The sequence below is a fragment of the Hyaena hyaena genome, unplaced genomic scaffold (genome assembly GCF_003009895.1).
Source record: "Hyaena hyaena isolate Hyena2069 unplaced genomic scaffold, ASM300989v1 scaffold_2073, whole genome shotgun sequence".
Taxonomy (NCBI): domain Eukaryota; kingdom Metazoa; phylum Chordata; class Mammalia; order Carnivora; family Hyaenidae; genus Hyaena; species Hyaena hyaena.
In genome coordinates, this window is record NW_024082708.1 from 13,545 (window position 1) to 35,446 (window position 21,902).

General features: G+C 53.3%; 1 protein-coding gene across 1 annotated transcript; it reads left to right on the forward strand.

Moving 5' to 3' along the window:
• Positions 1–1,870: 1,870 nt before the first annotated feature.
• Positions 1,871–14,477, forward strand: BPIFB6 (BPI fold containing family B member 6). Its single transcript, XM_039225354.1, has 15 exons — positions 1,871–1,967; positions 3,267–3,366; positions 4,433–4,537; positions 5,010–5,159; positions 5,318–5,381; positions 5,818–5,878; positions 6,667–6,758; positions 7,549–7,725; positions 8,752–8,805; positions 9,890–10,063; positions 10,828–10,895; positions 12,325–12,370; positions 13,248–13,311; positions 13,712–13,788; positions 14,419–14,477. The coding sequence occupies exons 1-15, from the start codon at positions 1,871–1,873 to the stop codon at positions 14,443–14,445; spliced, it is 1,356 nt and encodes a 451-aa protein (XP_039081285.1). The 3' UTR covers positions 14,446–14,477.
• The last annotated feature ends 7,425 nt before the right edge of the window (positions 14,478–21,902 follow it).

Sequence of the window (21,902 nt, forward strand, 5' to 3'; positions counted from 1 at the left end):
GGGAGGGCATTCTAAGAGGGAGGAATATCTTAGATGAAAAAAAGACAAGCAAAGTCAGAAACAAAACCCTGGCCTAGACTGTTTGTTCTAGAAATACGTGCATGACGCTGTTACCCCAGCTGCTGATTATACTAGGAGGACAAAAATCCTGCCCGAGTAGCCTTAATACCTGGCAATAGGTCTGGCCTGGGAATGGGGAGCTGAGGTGGTGCTTTCTTGGGGCTCAGTCTTCCCAACTGGGAGACGGGCGGGGGGGGCTGGGGCTGGAGGAGACCATCACCAAGCCTCCGCCAGCTCTGACGCTGAACTTCACAGTTCCCTGGGGGTGATTTTCAAAGACATCCAGCACTGGGCATGCATGTACCCAGCACATGAGTGCGTGTGTTCATAGAGGTCAAGGGAACACCAAAAGTGATTATGCTTGAGCCCAGAGAGATCTTTAAAACTTAAATGGGATTAGAGAGAAATAGGTCACACTTTAATTTAGCAAATATGGTAATTATAGACCTGAATGGTCTTCCTGGGTTTCCCCCCCCCCCCATTTATTTTGAGAGAGAGAGAGAAGAGAGCACACAAGAGAGAGTGGGGGAGGGGCAGGGAAAGAGGAAGAGAGAATCCTAAGAAAGCTCCACACTGTCAGGGCAGCAGGGCTCGAACTCACGAACTGTGAGATCATGACTTGAGCGGAGATCAGGAGTTGGAAGCCCAACCAACCGAACTGCCCAGGTGCCCCTCCCTGGCTTTTTGAAAGCTGCCTGCTTCTCATCCTTCAGATCTCAGCCTACATATCTCCTCCGAGAGTCCTTCCTTGACCACCCCAACCTGTGCCCTGTGCCCTGTGCACACGCACATACACACGCATGCACTTTACCCCATTCTATCGCTTGTCTTCGAGATTCGGGAGGAACAGAACTATCTCTGCCATGTGAACCTTGTAGCCCGGTCTGCCCGGCACATAGTAGGCACTCAATAAATATGAGGCAAATGAACAAATGCAGGTACAGGCCCAGACTGGGGAGGCGGCCCCGGTAGGCGCCCATCTCTCTGGGTCCACGCAGCCCTCAGTGGCCCAGCCTGCTGTTGGCAGGAGTCCAGCTGGAAGGTCCCCTCTGGGTAACACAGGCCAGGCCCTGTGGTCCCTCCCAGATTCTTTTCAGCCGCAGCTCAAACCTGAAATAAGTGGTCTCTGCTTGGGAGAATTTCAGGTCTCAGTAAGTGAGAGGGAAGGGTTCTTGGGGGTCCAGGGTTGGGGTGAGGCTTTTCTAGGAATCTTGAAGGGCCTGGAGTAAGAGTTTCTTATTCAGTTCTCTACTCACTGCCTGTGAGGCCATGGATGTGTGCCTCAGTTTCCATTTTGGTGTGGTAGTATCTCATCTCAAGGGGTCTTAAGGGGCCATAAGTTGAGATTTCTGGATAAGACTGAGCTGGAGGAAGTGGGGGTGCCACTGTAGTGTCAGGATCGGGGGAGCAGGGGGGTCCCCCATTCCCATGCTGCATTGGGAGGTGCCAGGCCCCTCTGCGGCCCCAGACTGGCACTGAGCTGCCCTTGAGCTCATGCAAAACTGTGGCTGAACCAACCCCTTTATGCAGGCTGGTCAGAACACACATCACGCTGACAGATGGGGAAACTGAGGCTTAGAGGGGGCAAGTGAGCCTCCCTGGGTGACACAGAGGCCCTGTGTTCAATCAGAACACTCTTTGACCCCTCTGGAAGTCAGGAATAAGGTTTGCCGAACTGGAGTTCAAAGGCCCCTGGACCCCTGAGACCATCCAGGAGGCCCGTTCTCTTCGGGAGCACAGGAAGTCCCCGGGGGGGCCCGGGGTCTCAGGGGCCTGCTCCCAATTCAGGCCCCATGGCACAGGGGGAGCCATGCTGCAGATCCTGTTTCTGGCACTCTGTGGCCTGCTGACCCCCATGCGAGCTGACCCCGGGGCGCTGCTGCGGCTGGGCATGGACATCATGAACCGCGGTAAGCTGGAGGGCCCGGGTGGGGGGCTGATGGCAGGTGGCAGGCAGTGACCACTCGTGTTTGCACGGCCTTGAACATCCTGTGATCCTCAAGGCAAAGTTAGCAGCAATGGCATTATTCTTCCATTTTACACAGAGGAGGAAACTGAGGCCCAGAGACAATGGGCTGACTTGTCCAAGGTCCCTCCACAAGTCAGAGGCAGAGCAGGAAATGCTGCTTCCCTGGGTCCCCTCCTGGCCCCAATTGTAGGGCTGGTGGCCATAAGTGGGCTGTGGGGATGACAGACATGAGCCAAATTCCGGCTCGGCTACCAATTTGCCGTGTGACCTCAGGCGATGTGTTCTTCCTCCGCGTTACCGTTTGCTTGTCTGTAAGTATAAAATGTAAGGAAATGTACAGTAGGGAGCTGGGTCCTTACCTGGGCAGATCACATGAAATGTGAGATTAAAATCTCCTGGAGGGACTTTAGTAACACTTATTTCCCGTCTCCCAGCTCCATGACTTCGAGGGAAACGAAGTCACATGCAGGTACAGAGGGCTGGTGGCAGCTCTCTCAGCTCAGTGTGCGTCCCTCTCCGGGAACCAGCCTATGACCATTCTGCAGGTGTTTCTGGCTTGGTGGTCCTCAGGGTTGGGGCCTCCTGGCCTGGGGAGCGAGCAGAATCTGCATCTTTAACAAGTTCTCAGATGAGCTCCCTAGTGCCCCGGCTTTGAGAGCAGCTGGCCACAGGATAAGGTCTTGGGGTTTAAGGCCCCCTCATGGAATGCCCCCCACAAGCTGTTCTAGTCTCTGCCACGTCCCTCCCCGCCCCTCTGGCCATGCTGGCTTTCTCGCTCCTGCCTCACCATGCCACCTTCTTCCCTGCTTCTCCACCTCTGCATTTTTTATACCCTCTGCCTGGAGCGACCTCCTTTACCTCTTGGCTTCCTGGTGAAAATTCCTACCCTTCCCGCAAGGACCAACTGATATGGCACCTCCTCCTAGAAGCCTTCCCTGGCTCTTGTCTTCCTGCCCAAACCACGCCTGTTGTTCCTCCAGCTGCCCCAGTGTATTATGGCTCTTGTCACTTGTCACTGTCCCAGTTCCTGGTAACCACCTCTCCCGTGAGGCCAGGGGAAGGCAGGGGTCAGTCATGGTTCCTCTCTGGGTCTCCGGCTCACCCAGCCCAGGGGCACCGTGACTCTGGGCACAGAGTGGTGTCACTTGTGAGGAGCCTGTGCCTGGGACGCCTGGGGGTTGGTGCAGGGCAGGAGGGCAGCGGGGAGGCCTGCTAAGTGGATGCCCCCCTTTTCCAGAGGTACAGAGCGCCATGGATGAAAGCCATATCCTGGAGCAGATGGCGGCCGAGGCTGGCAAGAAGCGGCCGGGGGTGAAACCCATCAAGGGCATCACCAAGTGGGCAGGGGAAGGGCCTCGGGGGTGGCAGGGTCGGGTGTGGTGGGGAATGCTGGGCCCAGGACCTACGAAGGCAGGAGGGAGCTCTGGGCAGACATTGGGGCAGGGCCTGGGGCCTCTTCCCTGCTTTGCTGTTGGCTTGCTGTGTGACCTTGGGTAGGTCACTGCTCCTACCTGGGCCTTAGTCATCCCTTGGAGACAATACCTGCCTCTTGTGAGCAGGATCGTTGGGAAGCGGAAGTGAGGTTGAGAAGTCAAATCCCACCTCCCTGCACACAGCAGAGGCTCACTGAATGCACGTGAAATTGAAGGAAAGTTTCTCAAATGACAGAGCCAGAAAGGTATCAACCACCGTCTAATGGTGAGGCAGATTGGTTCCCCTGCAAGCGCTCCGTGGGATCGATTGGTAGGGGCTGCCTGGAATGGTGTGCTGGGAAGGGTGGGCTCCGAGGTACAGGCTGTGATCAATTAGCAATGTCTGCCCAGAGCTCCTGAATGGGGGGGAAGGTTAGATGTGCCACATCTTCGTTATCCTGGATCCTGACTGGTGGTTCTCAGCCAGGGGTGTTTTGCCTCCAAGGGACATTTGGTAACATCTGGAAATACTTTTCCTTATCACGCTTTGCTGGAGGGGTAGGTGGAGGTGCCTCTAGTGCCTCCAGTAGATGGAGGCCACAGATACCGGTAAACATCCGACCAGGCACAGGTCAGCCCCCCACAACAAAGAATTATTCTGCCCAAATGTCAATGGTGCCACTGTTGAAAAACCCTGATCTAGGCAAGCCTCCCCATTTTGCCAGTGGGGAAACTGAGGCCCACAAAGGGGAAGTGCAGCCCAAGGTCACACAGCCTAGTGTCCTGACTCACAAGTGACAAGTACTTCCATGTACAGACTGGTTCGTGTCCAGCCTTTGCATTTCACAAGAACCCCACAAGGCAGGCTTATCCCTATGACATGGGGTGGGGGATTTTGCCAAGACTTCCTGGCAAGGTGGTGGAGGAGGGGGCTAGGAGCAGGGTCTCACCTGCCTGGTTCTCATTGCTGTGGGTGTCTGTCCCCTCCCAGTCTGAAGGTGAAGGACGTGCAGCCGCCTGTCATCACACTGAGCTTCGTGCCTGGGGTGGGCATCTTCCAGTGCGTGTCCACCGGTATGACCATCACTGGCAAGAGGTGAGCATGGCAGAGGAGGGAAGGAAGAAAGGAAGGAAAATGACCTTGTCTTACTCTTTCGTGTGCACTTATTGAATACCTACTGTGAACCACCTGGGCGCTGTGGTCTGAAATAGTGCATGTTTGTTTCCTACATTTGATGGGAACCAGACTTGAGCACAAATGATCAGAGACTGAGTGACTAGCCTAGGACAGAGGAAGTGTGAGGGGAATCAGAAAAGGCTTTGGGGTAGATAATGAAAGCTGAGTAGGGTTTTGAAGGGTGTGCAGGAGTTCACCAAAGCAAGAGAGAAGAGGAAAAGACTGATTTTGTGGCCTTGGGCAAGTCCCATCTTCTTTTCCGTCCTGTGGGTGGGGTGGTGCCTCACCCTTTCCCCCTCCCAGAGCTGCTGAGACTGAGGGCAACAAGAAGACAGGGGTAGTGACCACAGTGGCAAAGATGCCCATGATGCCCGCTTGCCCCCTCCTCCAGCTTCATGGGTGGGAACATGGAGATCATCGTGGTTCTGAACATCACAGCCACCAACCGGCTTCTGCAGGATGAGCAAACAGGTCTCCCCATGTTCAAGAGCGAGGGCTGTGAGATTGTCCTGGTCAGCGTGAAGACCAACCTGCCCAGCAAGTGAGGGGCTCTGTGGCTGGGGAGGCAGGTGGGGTCCACACCACCGCCCCTGCCCAGCACCCCGCTTCCCGAGCCACTGCCCTTCCTCAGTTGTGTCCCCGAATGTCCTGTGCCTAATTTCCTGCCATCTGTGCCCTGTCCCCACCCTCTGTGTCCAGCATGCTGCCTAAGGTTGTCAACAAGTTCCTGGACAGCACCCTGCACAAAGTGCTTCCGAGCATGGTGAGTGCCCCGAGCAGGTCTCAGCCCACATCCGTAGCAGTGCTCAGAGCACGGCGAGTGCGCTTTCCCTTGGGTGTGACCCTGACTGACTGATGGAGGCTGTGGCTGTCTCAGGAGGTGAAGGTGCCTTGATCGGCTAGTGATGTCTGCCATGAGCACAGAAGGAGGAAATGGCAGACTGCACACCACAGCTTGCCCACCTGCTCCCATTACCACTCGCTGGGGCACGAGTCTTTCTGGATTCCCAGGCGGTCAGGAGCTCTGGATTCCAGTCCAGGCTCTGCCATCGACTTTCCGCGTGATGTGTAGACTCGGTTTCCCCTTCAGCCCTGTCCCTCCAGGGCTCTTGGGCCTCCCCAGGCAGTACCACTCCGCTGTGAAGAGTAAGGCCTTCCATGCAGGGGCCCTCTCAGTCCAGTACCTTCTCTGCTTCCAGATGTGTCCAGCCATCGACGCGGTCCTGGTGTACGTGAACAGGAAGTGGGCCAGCCTGAACGGTGGGTAGCCCCAGCCATGCCTCGCTCCCACACGGACATCAGGACGGCTGGACTTTGAGGCCCCCATTCTCCATTCAATCACCTGCGCCAAGCCCCGCCTTGGGACAGGAGGTCTAAGGTCATGGTGTCTGTCCATGCTTCCACTCTCCAGATGGGAAGCCTGAGGCCCTGAGGGACTCTGGGCTCTTTGTCTCAGCCCTCCATCCAATGTTCTATCCCTCTCCCCCTTAGACTCTGAGGACAGCAGCCATCAAGGGCTCATCCACAAAACCTGCACCCCGAATAGTAATCCTATAGTGGTGACACCTGACTCTTTCCTTTGTCACAGGGGTCTACTGCCTCTGTTTCCTCTGGATTCATAGGGTCCATAGGTGAGAGGAAGGCCCAATGCCTGGGCCTGAAGAAAACTGGCTCATGTGCTCAGTACTGTGGCCTGGCACAAATCATTTCATTCCTCTGAGCCTCAGTTTTCTCATCTGTAGAACAGAGCCAACAATCCTAACCATGCCAGTCCATTGTGGGAACTGAGCTGCAACATCCCTTGTGAATTCTCAAGCTCTGTGCCTGCATAGTGGTGGGAGGGAGTGGCACTTCTGAGCCAGCCATCCCTGCCTTGGTTCTACAGATGAAATTACTAAGACCCGGAGGGGCTCAAGTAACTTGCCTTGGGTCACGCAAAGGGCAAGGGCTCCTGGCACCCAGACCAGCCCAGGTGGCAGCTGACTGGCACCAGTCTCTATAGCTTGAACCCATTGGCGCCTCTCTGAGTAGAACCTCCTTTTGCACAGCCCCCATGCCCGTGGGCCAGATGGGCACCGTCAAATATGTCCTGACATCCATGCCGACCACCACAGCCAACTATCTCCAAGTAGGCTTCAGTGTAAGTGCCAGGGGGCCCCCAGGGGCCTGGGGTCTCACCAGCCTGCCTCTGCCAGGGAGGTGGCTGGACTGGGTTGTGGGAGGTGTGAGGGGCCCTCAGGCCCTGGCAGACCAGGCCCGCCGTGAAAGTGCTCCCCGAGACTGAAACCTTGTCCTCCCTCTCTGCTCTTGGCATGAACCTTCAATCCTGAGCTGACCTCCAGGACTGCTGACCCCACACGCACGCCTTCTCCAAGGCTGTCTGCTTCTAACAGGGAGTGGCTCACCCAGTTGTACAGATGGGGACACGGGGGCCCAGGGAGGAGGCAGGACTTGCCTAGGGTCTCGCTGTGAGTTGGTGGCAGAGGTGGGTCCTCACCCAGGTCTCCAGATCTCCAGGTGACTAGGTGAGACGCCTCTCCCAGGAATGGGAAGAAAAACCCCACAATGTCACCTCCCTGTGAAGTCTTCTTCCTTCTTCCAGGCTTCACCTCGTTTGCCATTTACCTCCTTCTGAGAATACACAGAAAGCATGTCTGTATCAGTTTCAACTCATCAGGCAGACTAACTGAAGTTACTTAAGCAATGCTATCAGCAACCACCGTCGATGAGTGACTGGTTCCCTTATCCTCACAGGCCTCAGTTTGCCCATCTGTACGCTGGGATGGTAGCCTGCTCTTGGCTCTACCATCTAGTCACTTACTGACTTGGAGGCTGGGTTAAGTGCCATTTAGTTTTGAGGACAGAGTCTTGCCCGCAGCCATGGTCCTTCACGGCCAAGGCTAAGCATGCCTCTGCCCGCTGTCCTGCAGCCTGTGGTGCAGCAGCAAGAAGGAAACACCCTCCAGCTTGCAGATGCGGGCGAGGCCCTCGAGTTCCCTGAGGGCTATGCTGCAGGCTCCTCACAGCTGCTGCTCTCGGCCACCTTCCTCACCACAGAGCTCGCCCTTCTGCAGAAGTCCTTTAATGTGAATGTGCAGGACACGAAGGTGAGCTGCCCTTGCCTGGTGTGTCTATTCTGAGAATTATCCTGGGGCTGTGACTGGGAGATGCCAGAACTGATCGGGTTTCTATCATCAGTTTGCCCCGACACCCGCCACCTCTCTGTCCGTGTAACTACCATCTACTCATCCATCCATCCATCCAACTGCTCATACAACCAGGTATTCATCCATCAACCTACAACTCTCATGCACTGGCCATCCATCCACCTTCTTTTTATCCAGTCATCAGCCACCCATTCATTCATCTCACTATCGTATACTCATGCTGTAGACTCGACTCTAGCCTTCCAGCTAGCATCCGTCCACCCTTCATGTCATCCATACTTAGAACAGGGTCTGGTACTACTGAATAAGTGAGCCCATGTATCTGACCTTCAGCACCCAAACACCCATCTATCCACCCAACTCTCCATTATCCGTCCTCCTTCTCATCTATCCATTTATCCATCATCACTGATCCATCCATTCACCCTCCCATCCGTGCACCCACCATCCATCCATGTACCTTCTCATCCATCCCCCCACCAATCAATCCATTCACCATCCATTCTCCCACCCATTTATAGACCATTCCACACCTTCATATCCGTTCTCCTCCCATACATCACTCCTTCCATCCCTCCACCCCTGACCTGTCCATCTATTATTCATTCTCCTACCTAAGTGTTCGTCCATCCATCCGTGCATCCATTCAGCACTCATTTGTTCATCCCTTTCCCACTCATCTATCCATCCACAAATCCGTCCACCCACCCCCCTCTCTTCCATCACATCCGTCCATCTGTTTGCCACTCATTCACTCAACATTTTCTCAGCATCTGACCTTATGCTAAAAGCCATGGACACTGGGATGTGTAAGCCACAGCCCGGGCTACCCAAGAGCTCCTTATCTACTTAAGCACAGAGTTATAAGGTTATGATGAAAGGAACTTCAGAGGGCATATTTTATAGAGTCTGTTAGGAAGGGTGGGGGAGGGCTTTAACAGTCGTAACCTTGATTTTATTTTGTAGATTGGTCAGCTGCCCCCACAAACCACTAAGACACTGGCTGGCTTCATCCCTAAAGTGAGTGCCCCGACTGCCCATGACCACCATGCCTACCTGACCTTGTTCTCCAATCAAAGGGACAAGGGATTTGGGAGACAGATTTTCTTTTTTTTTTTTCTTAAACATTTTTTTTGTTTATTTATTTATTTTTTTGTGTGTGATTCTTTTTTTTTTTTTTTACAAATAGTCTATTGTCAAATTAGTTTCCACATAACACTCAGTGCTCATCCCCACAAGTGTCCTCCTCCATGCCCATCCCCCCCCCACATCCATCAGTCCTCAGTTTTTGTCAGCATTCAAGAGTCTCTCATGGTTTGCCTCTCTCCCTCTCCCCCACCATTTCCGCCCTTCTTCTCCCCCTTGTTCCTCCGTCAAGTTCCTCCTAGTCCTCCTGTACGTGCAAACACATGATATTTGTCCTTCTCTGCCTGACTTATTTCGCTCAGCATAACACCCTCAAGGTCCATCCATGTTGCTACACATGGCCAGATTTCATTCTTTCTCATTGCCATGTAGTATTCCATGGTATAGATAAACCACATCTTCTTGATCCATTCATCTGTTGATGGACACTTAGGCTCTTTCCATGTTTTAGCTATTGTGTTGTTTATTTATTTTTGAAAGAGAGAGACAGCATGTGAGTTGGGGGGGAGGCAGAGAGAGAGGGAGACACAGAATCTGAAGCAGGCTCCAGCCTCTGAGCTGTCAGCACAGAGCCTGGCGTGGGGCTTGAACTCACAAACCCAAGCTAAAGTCGGATGCTTAACTGACTGAGCCACCCAGGTGCCCCTGGGAGGCAGCTGTTCAAGACCACATTTCCTTGACTGATGTGGAATCATCCCAACTTCTCCATAAAGTACTCTTTGGGTCCAGCATAGAAACAGCCCAGGTTTTGTGAGTTTTACTTTCTATGTCCAATAAGCAATAGCCAGACTGTCTGTTTTGTTTCTTTTATTTCCTGATAGACACATTCTGGCCCTTGCATGTCATGTTTCTTGTGTCCAAGGTAGTAATGACCTTATTTCAGGATGGACTCCTGATTTCAAATGAAGCCACCACTCTGAGGTGGCTTTCCCTGAGGGGAATTTCCTGGTTTCTCTAGGTAGCTAAGGCCTATCCCAAACCGAAGCCCTTGGTGACCCATATCAGGATTAACAAGCCCCCCAAAGTCACCATGACGACAGGCAAGAGCCTGCTGCACCTCCACGGCTCCCTGGAGATGTTTGCTGCTCGGCGGCGAGGCAAGGCTCCTGCGTCCCTCTTTCTCCTGGAAACTGTGAGTACAGTCCATTCCCCATTTAGGTCCAACCTTGTGGATATTCAAGACTGGAGTGTAGGATTTTAGTTAATAGCCAAGTAATGGATTGAAGGATCCTTAATGACTCTCACTTATGTGATCCTAACCTCCTGGGAACTATCACCTGACGTCTGATCCTTGGCTCTGCCACTAAACCTTCGAATGGCTAGAAAGATCAATAAACTGAGGGCCAGTAGTTTAGTCTTTCCTTTCTCTCTCCTTCCTCTCTCCCCTTCTTCTTCCTTCCTTCTCTTCTTCCCCCCAACATTCATTAGCATCTACAAGGGCCGAGAAGGGCTCACCCAGGGGACTATGGGAGCCTAGGAAGATCCCAAATCTAGTCGAGGAAATCACAGAGGACTTCCCAGAGAAGGTGATGTCTGAGCTGTGTTTTAAAGGTTGAGCAGGAGCTGGCCAGGGAAAGGGTTGATGCTGGGGAGGCTTGTAATGGGGGGCACTCCAGGTAGAGGTCACAGGATGTTCAAAGGCGGAATCAATAATGCGGTGCACACAAGGACATACAAATGTGCTAGATGTTTTTGAGAGTCTTGTCCTGGGGCAAGTACAGAGAAGACAAGGAGCCTGGGCTGGGGGCATAGGGAGACGACTGGATCCAGTTCCTGCAGGTGCGATGGGCAGAGAGGAAGACCTCTGCTTTGTTATGACAATGGTACTGGGAAGGTGGAGCCCCTGGTTTTACCACTGCCTTCTGCCTGCTTTTGTCCCCACTCGTCACCCACCAGCACTTCAACCTGCAAATCCAGTACTCAGTTCATGAGGACCGGCTGCAGATGGTCACCTCTCTGGACAGGTAGGAGTCTGATGCCCATGCTGGTGCGCCCATACTCCCGCATGGGCATTACCACCAGCCCTTGGTTTTCTGCTCCACGGTCTCCCTCCGGTCCATCCGGAGTGGCCCACACTGCCAAGATGCTCTGGTCACTATCCCTGTTCTAGAATCCTCAATAGCTCATTACCTGCATCATCTTCTCTCAAATCTTAGCCTGGCACTCAAGTCCCTTCTCAAAGTCTCCCACCACTGCTCCCACTAGGCTCTTGCACAGTGCATCTGACTATGGGTCCATGTCCCCTTTTCCCTTAATAGGCTTTTCCCTGTGCCATCCAAATGCCACCTGCCAGTCAGCACCCACCTCAAATGCCACTTCCTCCTAGAAGCCTGTCCTTCTACTAACAACAGCTAACATTTATAGAGCTCTTTCTCTGTGGAAGCACTGGCTACATACATTATGCTCATCATCCTACTTCAACATCCTAGTTTTCCATCCAGTTACTCATTAATTTTCATATTTGTCTTAAGCTTTGATCTGACTTGTATTCGGCCAGGATTCTTTCAGTGCAAGAGGGAATTCCTACCTAACTGGCTTAAGCCCAGAAGGGAATCTTTGCGCTCACGTGACTGAAAACTCTAGGGATAGATCTTAATTGCAGGCATGGCTAGACTAGCTTAGGTGCACAAAGTCCTTGGGATCGCCCTCCTCCCTCGGCTTTTGCTGTTCTCTTTGTGACTTAAATTCTCAGGCGGCATCTCCCCCAGGTGGTGGCAAAGTGACCCCAACTGCAAAAGAGGCCTCTTGTCCAACAGTTTTAACTAAATTACCAAGGCTGCTTCTCATTGGTTTAGCGCGGACCACATGACCAATCCTAACTAATCCCTGACCCCGGAGATGGAGCGCTCTGATTGGTCCGGTCAGGGCCATGCGCTCACGCTGGGGCTCTGTATGCCTTGGAATGACAGTGGAAAATGGAAGGTCCGCTGCTGGAATAAAGACTAGAATCCGGGAAGATAAAGCCACCAGATGACCATCACATGGCCTGTTCTTGTGTCCTCATGTGTTAGTGCTTATCAGAGGCTGTGCAGGGAAGGAGGTCACTGAAGGGTCCTCACCCTGTACCTTTCGAGGATGTGCGGCTGACTAGTTGGGCAGAAAACCTCTGCATACCTGGCCTTGGGCAGGAGCAACAGATGTGGCTGGGGGTCCCAGAGGGAAAAGTCAGGACCAAGGAGAAGAGGAAGTGGTTTGAGCTGTGGGAAACACAATGGGCTGTAATGAAAGGTGATGAGTGATGAGTGCCCCATCATAGGTAGTATCCAAGCATAGACTTGGGGGCACCTGCTCTGAAGGCTGTACAGGGACTTCTGCCTCAGAGAGGGGCTGTGGCCAGGGGCAGTGGCTCTGACTGTGCTGCCTGCTGCTTGTCCCCCTCAAAACCCCGTGCAGATTACTGAGCCTATCGCGGGAGTCTTCATCGATTGGTGCCTTCAATGTAAGTATCTCGGGTTCTCCTGCCTGATCTGGTTTGAGGGCAAGATGGGCCTATTCTCCCTTGGCACTGCAGGGATGGGCCCTGAGATGGAGGCAGAGTGAATAGAGCAACTCGTTGTGGGGCTTGGGGCAGCTGATGTGCTGTGTGACCCTGGGAAAGTCGCTTAGCCTCTCTGAGTCCATCTCCTTTTCTGAATAGAATCTAGACATGTCCCTGGCTTGGTTTTGATCACTGCCATGCAAAGCGGTAGCCTGAGGCTGCTTGGCCGGCCCAGCTGTCATTTTTATTCGTCTTTGTAGCCTCAGGGCCCAAGATAGAACCTGAGCAGCAGGTGCCAACAACAATAATAACAACACCGCTTATTGAGTACTGACTCTGCTCCGTGCTTTACGCAAACTCACCGAATCCCTGTGCATAGGTCCTATTGTATTCCACTTCCACAGATGGGGAAACTGAGGTACAGAGTGGTAGTGAATGAATGACTGAAATGACTGAGTTTTCTGTAGGAGCAAAATGAAGTCCACAGGTCGCGCATGGTGTCTTGAGTTCCTCCTGCCCCGTGACCTAAGGCCCGTATGTCACTCAACAGGGACCAAGTAGAGGTACAGGGCATCAGCCTACGGTCAAGCAGGGTCCAGCCCAGTTTTGACACTAGGTGGACAATTATTTGATGCCTTTGATATTCATTCCTATGGTCCCTGGACCTGGTCGAAGTGAGGGCTGCGAAAATCTGAGCATCAGATTTTCCTACTTAAACATCCTATGTTTCCATCCAGTTACTCACACTGGATGAATTGAACTGAACTGAACTGAACTGAACTGAACTGAACTGAATGATGGGATGTGGGTATTTTCTCTCCTTCTCTCTCACCCCCAGGAGAAAGGGTTGACTGGCTTCATCACTGATTATCTCCAAGAGGCGTATGTCCCAGTCATCAATGGTGAGGGCTCCAGTAGGCTTTGATTTTACTGAAAGCAGGAAGGGATGCCACCTGGGTGGTCCCAAAGCCCTTTCACTGACCCTAGATAAGGGAGGCTAAAAGGGAGTGAAGGTCTTTGAAGCCAATGTAGTCTTAATGTCACCTACCTGGGGACAAAGGCCCCTCCCACAATTTGGGACCCTTGGCCCTTGACCCCACACCATGAGTCTGATCTTGACCCAGACCTGGGATGTAAATACACGTGGTGAGGCTTCTGTGCTCTGTGCCTGTGCGGAGGGCAAACGTCATTTGTCACTTACTGTGCTGTTCCCCACTACTCTGTTCCGGGCAGCCAGCTTGGCTTTAAGGGGTAATCGACTGCACAGCAGCCAGCTAAAATGACTCTTACTGTGTTTCTCAGATGTGCTCCAAGTCGGGTTCCCACTTCCAGACTTGCTGAACATTGATTACAACCTGGCGAAGCTGGACATAGCAGAGGTGAGGGAAGGAACTGAGGAAAGCCATGTCAGTCAATAGGTTTGGCCAATGAACCGAGAGCAAAAGCCTTCCTCTCTCAGCCTGGAGGGAGGAGGCTTGGGGAGGGCAGTGGCCATCAGTACAATCCTGCCACTCCCTTGAGCAAGCCCCTGCCCCTCAGAACTTGGTCCCCCGCTTGGCCGGGGGCTCCCCAAGAGGAAACCTGAATTCTGCTACTTTCCTTCTCTGTCGCCTCGGGCAAATTGCTTCACTTTTTTCTATGCCTCCATTCTTCTGTTGTTTAACACAGGGTTGATAATAGGGGTGTACCCACCTCAGAGAGCTATTGAGATAATTCACCTAAGAGCATACAGTAAGTGCTTAATAAATATTAGCTTTACGTTACTTGCCAGGTATTGTGCTTGGAGCATTAAACGTACACTTTTCTCATTTGGTCTTTCCACTCGGAGAGGTAGGGATGCTGTCTCCACCTGACCGTGGAGAAAACTGACACCCGGAGAGGAAAAGGGCCATAGGCAGGTCTAGTTTATCCTCTGCTCCCACGCACCAGACTGACTTCCATTTTTTGGCCATGGCCTGACTCGTCCCACGCCCTGCCATGACCCCACCTGGCTCTTTGCCTCCTTCCAGAATGCCCTGGTGCTGGTGCTCGACTGACCGGGCAGGATTTGCCCCCACGACGCCGACCGATTGCGCCCTCTGGAGGAGCCCCCGATTGGAGCAGCTGGGCCCAGCCCCCTCCCCACCAGGGGACACCTCCTTTGACAAGGAGTGAGCGGGCAGGCCTGGGCTGGGCCTTGGCAATAAAGACGAGAAAGATTCTCACAAACATCTGGTGGTTCGATCTCTTAATTTGTAACAAACTGATGTCTGCCTTTTCTTCCCCTTCCGTGGGGTGGGTGGTATTGTGTGTGTGGCATTTGCCACAGCCTCGGGGGCAGGCGTGGGCTGCCTCATGGAAACCTGAGGATGCCATGCTCCGGGCTCTACTGGCACTGTCTCGTTTCGTCGGCACAATAGCCCTACAAGGGAAAGGCGACCGTTGCCATCCCCACTTTACAGATGAGGAAGTTGAGGCATAGGGCAGCTCCCTTTACAGGGTCACGCGGTTTAGCAAATGGCAAAATTCTTCTCAGCCCATCTCGGCCACTTGCCCCAAATCTTATTGTGAGGGTGGCCCTGATGACAGGGAGCCTGCGGAAGCCCAGTGTGTTTCCAGGAGCTCTCCTGTGTCACCCACCCCCAATCCTCACAATTGAGGGAGGTGAGGACTGTACCCATTTCACAGATGAGGAGACAGGCTCAGAGAAGTAGAACTCCTGGCCCAGTGCCACCTGGCAAGTCAAAGGACAGGGCTGGAATTGGAATGTGGGCTCTTGAGCCTGTCTGTCTGGGTGCAGATCCTGGCTCTGCCTCCTCGCGGCTCTGTGCCCTGGCACACCTCTCTGTTTTCTCACCTGTCAGATGGGAATGATGACGGTACCAACTTCTGCAGCACTGTCGTGAGGATTAAATGAATCAAATGATGAAAAATTCTTGTTAGCAGATTGCTTAGCACACAGTAAGCGCTCAATATGTGTTAGCCACAGATGAGTTTTGAGGCCTAAAGAGATGTGAACAGGTGTGTCTGGTCAGCATCGGGGAAGGGATGCTAATTGTGCAAAACCAAGCACCAGCTGGTATGTTTTCAAGCCCCTGTCAGTGTATGAACAGCTAACGGATGGGGGCAGTTTGAGGCGCGTGTGCAGATGGGAGGGTCCTTTTGTAGAGGTTTTTGTGTGAAAAGACCTCTGGTGTCCTGTCTGCCCATGCCGGTGTGTCTGCGTGTTCCTGTGGATGGAGTCTGGGCCAGGGGCGTTTCCACGTCTCACAGACATCTTTGTGGGAGGATCAGCTCCCAATATTTGTCATATCTGCCCCATCACCTCCCCCAGGATTGGCACTGATCCTGGGCTCTAAACCGACTCCCCTTAATAGTGAATGTTGTACACCCTCAATTTACACAAGGTTATAGGTCGGGTATATTTCAATTACAAATAAAGAAAGAAATGGGCACCTGGGCGGCTCAGTTGATTAAGTGTCCAACTCCATTTCGACTCAGGTCATGATCTCACAGTTTGTGAGATCAAGCCCTATGTCCGGCTCTGTGCTGACAGCACAGAGCTGCTTGGGATTCTCTCTCTCTCCCTCTCTTTCTGCCTCTCCCCTGTTCGTGCTTGCTCTTAAAAATAAATAAACAAAAAATAAACAAACAAAAAATAAATAAATAAATAAACAAACATTTTCTAAAAAAGATAAGTAAATGTCTGCTTATACATAACAAAGTGAACAATACATTTTAAAATAAGTGTATTCTACCTGGGCCCTCAAATTCCATGTCATTTGCTAGAATGTAAAAAAAATCCATAACTTTGAAAAAAGATATACCTCAGAGCTGATCGGTTGGCACTCCAGCCCTGGGAATTACTGGGGTGGTGGCCATGTGTCTGTGTGTTCGTGCATGTGTCTGTTAGGATGTCTTTGCCCTCCCCCCCACCCCCGCCCAGGGGAAGGGTGTTTGTATGTGGGGGGGCATGGAGGGGGTCTGTGATGGTGGGGGGTCCATGTCTGGGCACATGTAGGTGCCTGTGGGTGGTATGGTGTGGCCAGAGTTCTGGTCAGGAGGCCAGCACTCCTGGGGCCTGTGGGGCCCTGCAGTCTGCCCTGTCCCATCCTGGCCCAGACCCATGCCACAGAGGAGGGAGCAGGAGGGGAGGGGAGGGGAGGGGAGGGAGGAGGGAGGGCCCTGCCTTGCCCAGGCGAGATGCCAGGGCTGTCTCCTTGTCCCCTGCTGCAGGTCTAATCCCCATTCCCCCAGCGTGGGGACAATGGCAGCATTGAGGTGGGCCTGGCAGACACAGAGGGCTGTGTGATCCAGGGGTGGCTGCTACTGTGCCCTGGGTGTGCCAGGGACGCCCCCTCCACTCCCCCAGTCCCGCCCTTGGACGTGCATACTGTACACTCACAGCCACCTGAGCCACGCTGCCATCTTCTGCAGGCCCATGCTCAGACGGAGAAATCAAGGCACAAATCTGTGAGAGTCGGGGGACCTGGGCTCTCACCTTGCTGTGACCAGGGGCACATTCTGTGGCCTTGGGCAAACCGCAGCTCCTCTCAGGACCTCAGTCTTCCCATCTGGGAAATGAGAGAGGGGTCGGACGCTCTGACCTCTAATTGGATTTCAACATTCTCTAAGCGGTCGATGACTCTGGGCAGAAATGGGGGCCGGGCTGGCAAGGCGAGCCTTGTGCTGTGACCCCCCCTCCCCGGGAGGGTAATGGTGAAGGTTCTCTGCCCATGGGCACGGCTCCCCTTCCAAGACTCTCCCAGCCCTGGATGGCGAAGAAGCTCAGAGGGGTGAAGTGACGGGCCCAAGGGCACACGTGCGTGCGGAGGGGATGTGAACCTTGTCTGCCCGCGTGTGAGTCTCCTCCTTCCTCCATCATGCCACACTCAGCAGCAGGATGCATCATCCTCCTTTAAAGAAACCGAGGTCCAGAGGTGTGTGATTGGCTCAAAGTCACAGAGCGAGAAGGAAGCAGGTCTTTGATTCAGGATTCAGGGTTATTTTTTAATTTCTTTAACATTTATTTATTTTTGAGAGACAGAGAGAGACAGAATGCAAGTAAGGGAGGGTCAGAGAGAGAGAGAGACAGAATCCAAAGCAGGCTGAGCTGTCAGCACAGAGCCTGATGCAGGGCTTGAACCCATGAATCGTGAGATCATGACCTGAGCCAAAGTCAGATGCTTAACCAACTGAGCCACCCAGGTGCCCCTGGAGTCTTCTTTGGGGTGGCGTCTGGAAGGGATTAGGGAGTATAAGGCAGGCCAGACACTAAGTAGCATCTTCCTCCCTTCCCAGGGGCCAGGCTGAACAGTGGTTACAATGGAGAGTGTTAGAGTCAGTCAGCTGGGCTGGACTCCTGTGTGACTCCCGTGTGACTCCTTGGTCCAGAGGCTTCCCTTGGGGAGCGTGGCTCCCTGAGTATTAGACAGGGAGGTAATGATAATGCCGAGCCCATGGGTCATGGGGTAACTTGATGCACACAGCAAGGGCTACGTCCTAGCTCTGCCTCCTCGTCTGGCAAACAAGTGTCTGACAAACACAGAGACACCCTGTCACCAGAGGATGTGGAGCCCAGTGGCCCTCCCAGGCGGCCGGTGCAAGGGGGACACTGGCAGACCCACTCTGGGGATCCCTGGCCGCGTCTGGGGAAGCTCACTTGCATGCACACTACTGTGGCCCTGCGATCCCACTCCCGGCTGGTGACCTAAGAAAGATGAGAAACGAAACCACACATTCACAAAGACTTGACGAGAATGTTCCAAGCAGCTTCATTCATAATCGCCAGCACCCAGGAAACCAAGGCGCCCCTGGACGGGAGAGCAGATGAGCACACTGTGGTGCTCACTGAATGGAGTAGCGCTGGGCAGATAAGAGCTCATCACAGCCCCGCACGACGTGACTGGATTTCAAAGCCACGGAACGTGAAGGATGCCACGCACACAACATAGTTCCCATGTGTGATTCCATCCTCGCGGCCCTCAGGGGCGCACTGAGCTCATCCCTTGTGTTGGAAGTCAGGGTCGTGGTTATCCTCAACAGGCAATGACTTGGAGGGGATTCCAGGAGCTTCTGGAGTACTCAGTTTGTAGACATTCATCAAGCTCGAACTTAGGATCTGAGGCCTTCTCTGTAAGGGCTTTATAACTGAATTAAAAGTTGATTTTTTAAATTAAAAAAAAATTTTAATGCTTATTTATTTCTGAGAGGGGTAAGGGGCAGAGAAAGAGAGAGACACAGAATCTGAAGCAGGCTCCAGGCTCTTAGCTGTCAGCACAGAGACTGACATGGGCTCGAACTCATGAGTCGTGAGATCATCACCTGAGCTGAAACCAAAAGTCAGAAGCTTAACCGACAGCCACCCAGGCGCCCCAAAAGTTGATTTTTAAAAAGCAATGAGATTGAGTGACCTGGCTTGGCGTCTGAAGTCACCAGGATGAACACTGTATGGGCAGAGGTTCCGAGGTTATGGGGTGAATGAGGCAAATATCATCACTCCCTCACATCTCACCAGGCAGCGGCTCAGAGCCCCGTGCAGGAGACAGACCCACAACACCCAGAAACAGGGCAACAGTCCTACATGTCACAGACTCTGACAGAGGGAATCTTGGGGGGGCTGTGGGATCACAGCCAGCTTGGGGGTCAGGAAGGCTTCCTGGAGGAGGAGCCGCCTGAGCCAGTACCTGCCCAAGAATAGCACACAAAAGCCAAAGTCCCTACGTCCATAGAGTAACCTGTAGGGCCCCATCATGTCCTCGGCCACACGCTCCCCACTGCCCTTCAACCACACGGGCCTCCCTGGTGTTCCTGGAACGCATTATCTCAGCCCTTGGTTCTTGCCTTCTCTGTGCCTGGTGGGCTCTTCCCAGGGCAACCCTGGCCCACCTCTCGCTCCTGCTCCTGTATGAGGCCTCCTCTGACCACTATATTGAAAACTGGACCCCACCCCTGCTGTGTTTTTGTCATTACCTCTGACTTGCTGTATCGTGGTTTATCTGTTTCCTCCAGGGCTGCACTGTCCCACAGGACGACAATAGCCCTATAAGACAACCGTGCACTTGAATGTGGTGAGTCTACATTTGGTGTGCTGTCGGCAGATTTTTGTAGACATACTATGAGAAAAAGATTACGAATCATCTCACCAATAATATCATATTGATTAAATGTTAAATGATAATATTTTGGATCTATTGGATTAAATAAACCGTACAATGAAAATTAGTGGACTTGTTTGTTTTGACTTTTTAAAAAGTGTGAGGGCGCCCAGGTGGCTCCGTCGGTTGAGTGTCGGACGTCAGCTCAGGTCATGATCTCGAGGTTCGTGAGTTCGAGCCTCGCATCGGTCTCGCTGCTGAATCCTCAGTGCAGAGCTCTCTTTGAATCCTCAGTCTCCTCTCTCTGCCCCTCCCCGCCTCCCCACTCATACTCACTCTCTCAAAAATGAATACACAATTATTTTAAACAATGTGGCTACTAGAACATTTAAAATTGCATTGTATTTCTAGTGGTCATGTCCAGGGGTGGGGATTCTTTTCTTCCATTTATGGCTGTGTCCCCGGCACCCTACAAACAGTAGTTACTCCACAAATGCCTGCTGAAGAATCAATGAATGAATGGATGAGTCAATAGATGGATGGATGGATGATGGGTGAATGAATGAATGAATGAATGCATTTCTCGCCACCATCATTGGCACCAGCCTCAGGAAGGGGGGAGAGTGCCTGTTCGGGAGCCTAGGGGACAAGGGGCCTTGGGAGGTGGGGGTGGAGCTGGTCCCCCTCCCCCAAGTTGGCCCAGAGTTCCTCTCTCTAGCCCCATGGCCTTCTCCGTGCCAGGCGGAGGGTCTCCCTTTCTTCTCTCCCAGGCCTTAGCTGGAGCAGGTGGGAGGCGGGCCTTGGGGTGGCCCTTGGGGAACGTTGGAGGGAGACTCCACAGGCTGGCGGAATGCCCCACCCTGCCCCCCACCCCCAGCTCTGGGAGGTGGTGGCGGCGGCCTCTGCGGCCCCAGACCTTTACTCCCGCCCCTGGGCACTAACCCCAACCCCCAGCCGCTCCCCCTTCTCTCCCCCCAGAAGGAAGGCTTAGTTCAGGCCCTCAGGAAAAACCGCAATTTGCTTCTGACATGACACATTGACGGATTTCTGGCGACTGTGCCCCTTTTGTGTCCCCAGAGCTGGTGTGGGCATATAAGGGCCGCGCCCAGGCCCAAGAGGGCGGAGGAGCCGGCAAGAGGCTGGGAGCCCCCACCCACCCTTGTGGAGCGGCCGGTGTGGGTAAGACAGCCTGCAGCACCCTAGCCTCATCCGAATGCCCCACCATTACCCTGTGGCTACCCTGCTGTCCCATCTGGATAACGGGCACAGAAAGAATTCACCTAGGCTACCTGGAGGGTGGCGGGAGAGAAAGCCCATTTGCAGATGGGAAAATTGGGGCCCAGACAGGGGCAAAGGCACGGATGGTGGGCTGTCCTGTGGACAGGGCTCGAGGGCTGTGCATTTTTCTTTACGCCATGGAAACCAGCTGGTTCCCCGCTGTGGGACTATTTCCTTCTGCAAGGGGCCCCAAGGTTGCAGGGAGTCACTCTGGGACAAGTCTTGGAGACAGAAGGCAGACATGCTGAGATGGCTACTGCTGCACGCGGCACCCACACGTACCTTTGCGCAGATGAGGACAGGCGCCCTCTCTGGGCAGACACTTCCTGTGCCAGGGCAAACGGTGGGCTAGTGAAGTGCACCTCGATTTCCATCCCCTCTTGCCCCTCAGCGAACACTCATCGGGCACACATCATGCCTGGAAGCCCGAGACACAGTCTCTGCCCTCAGGGAGCTTGTTTAGATGCAAACAAGGACACAAACACATAATGTATGATTGTAAATCGTGATAACACCTTAAAATAAACATGCTGAGTGACGTTTGGTGGCAAACAGGCTGCTTTAGACAAGGTAAAGGAGGGAGGCCTTTCCAAACTGGCAACATTTATTCAGAACCTGGGATGAGGAGTCAGTCATGCGAAGAACCAGGGGAAGAGCCTTCCTAATAGAAAGGACAGTATGTGCAAAGGCCCTGAGGTGGAAAGGGGCTTGGCATGTTTATGACCAAGAAGGTCAAAAAGGCAGTCAGGGACCTAGTGGGTAACAGCAGGAAGCCTGCGTTGTATTCCAAGGGCAGCGGGGAGGGGGGTTTAAGCAGAGATTACGTGAGGGGTTAGATGGGTATGTGACCGCATTAGCAGTCACTCCTTAAAGACAAGTGCCAGGCTGTGAAACTAGTAAGTTAGCTCTGCTCTCACCTTCCATCCCATTCCTTCCAACATGGAAGGATAGAGGCCAGGGAGGAGGAGAGAAATGGGGCATGTTAATGGGGGTGTCCCCAGTCAGCCACACCTTCTGAAATGGCCTCATGAGCCACTGGGAAAGCAGGTCCAGGAAACAAAGCTCCCATCCTGCTGTCCTGGAAAGGAAGGCCCCTCTGTCACTCTCCCTCGAAGGCCCGGCAGATCCATGTTCACCGG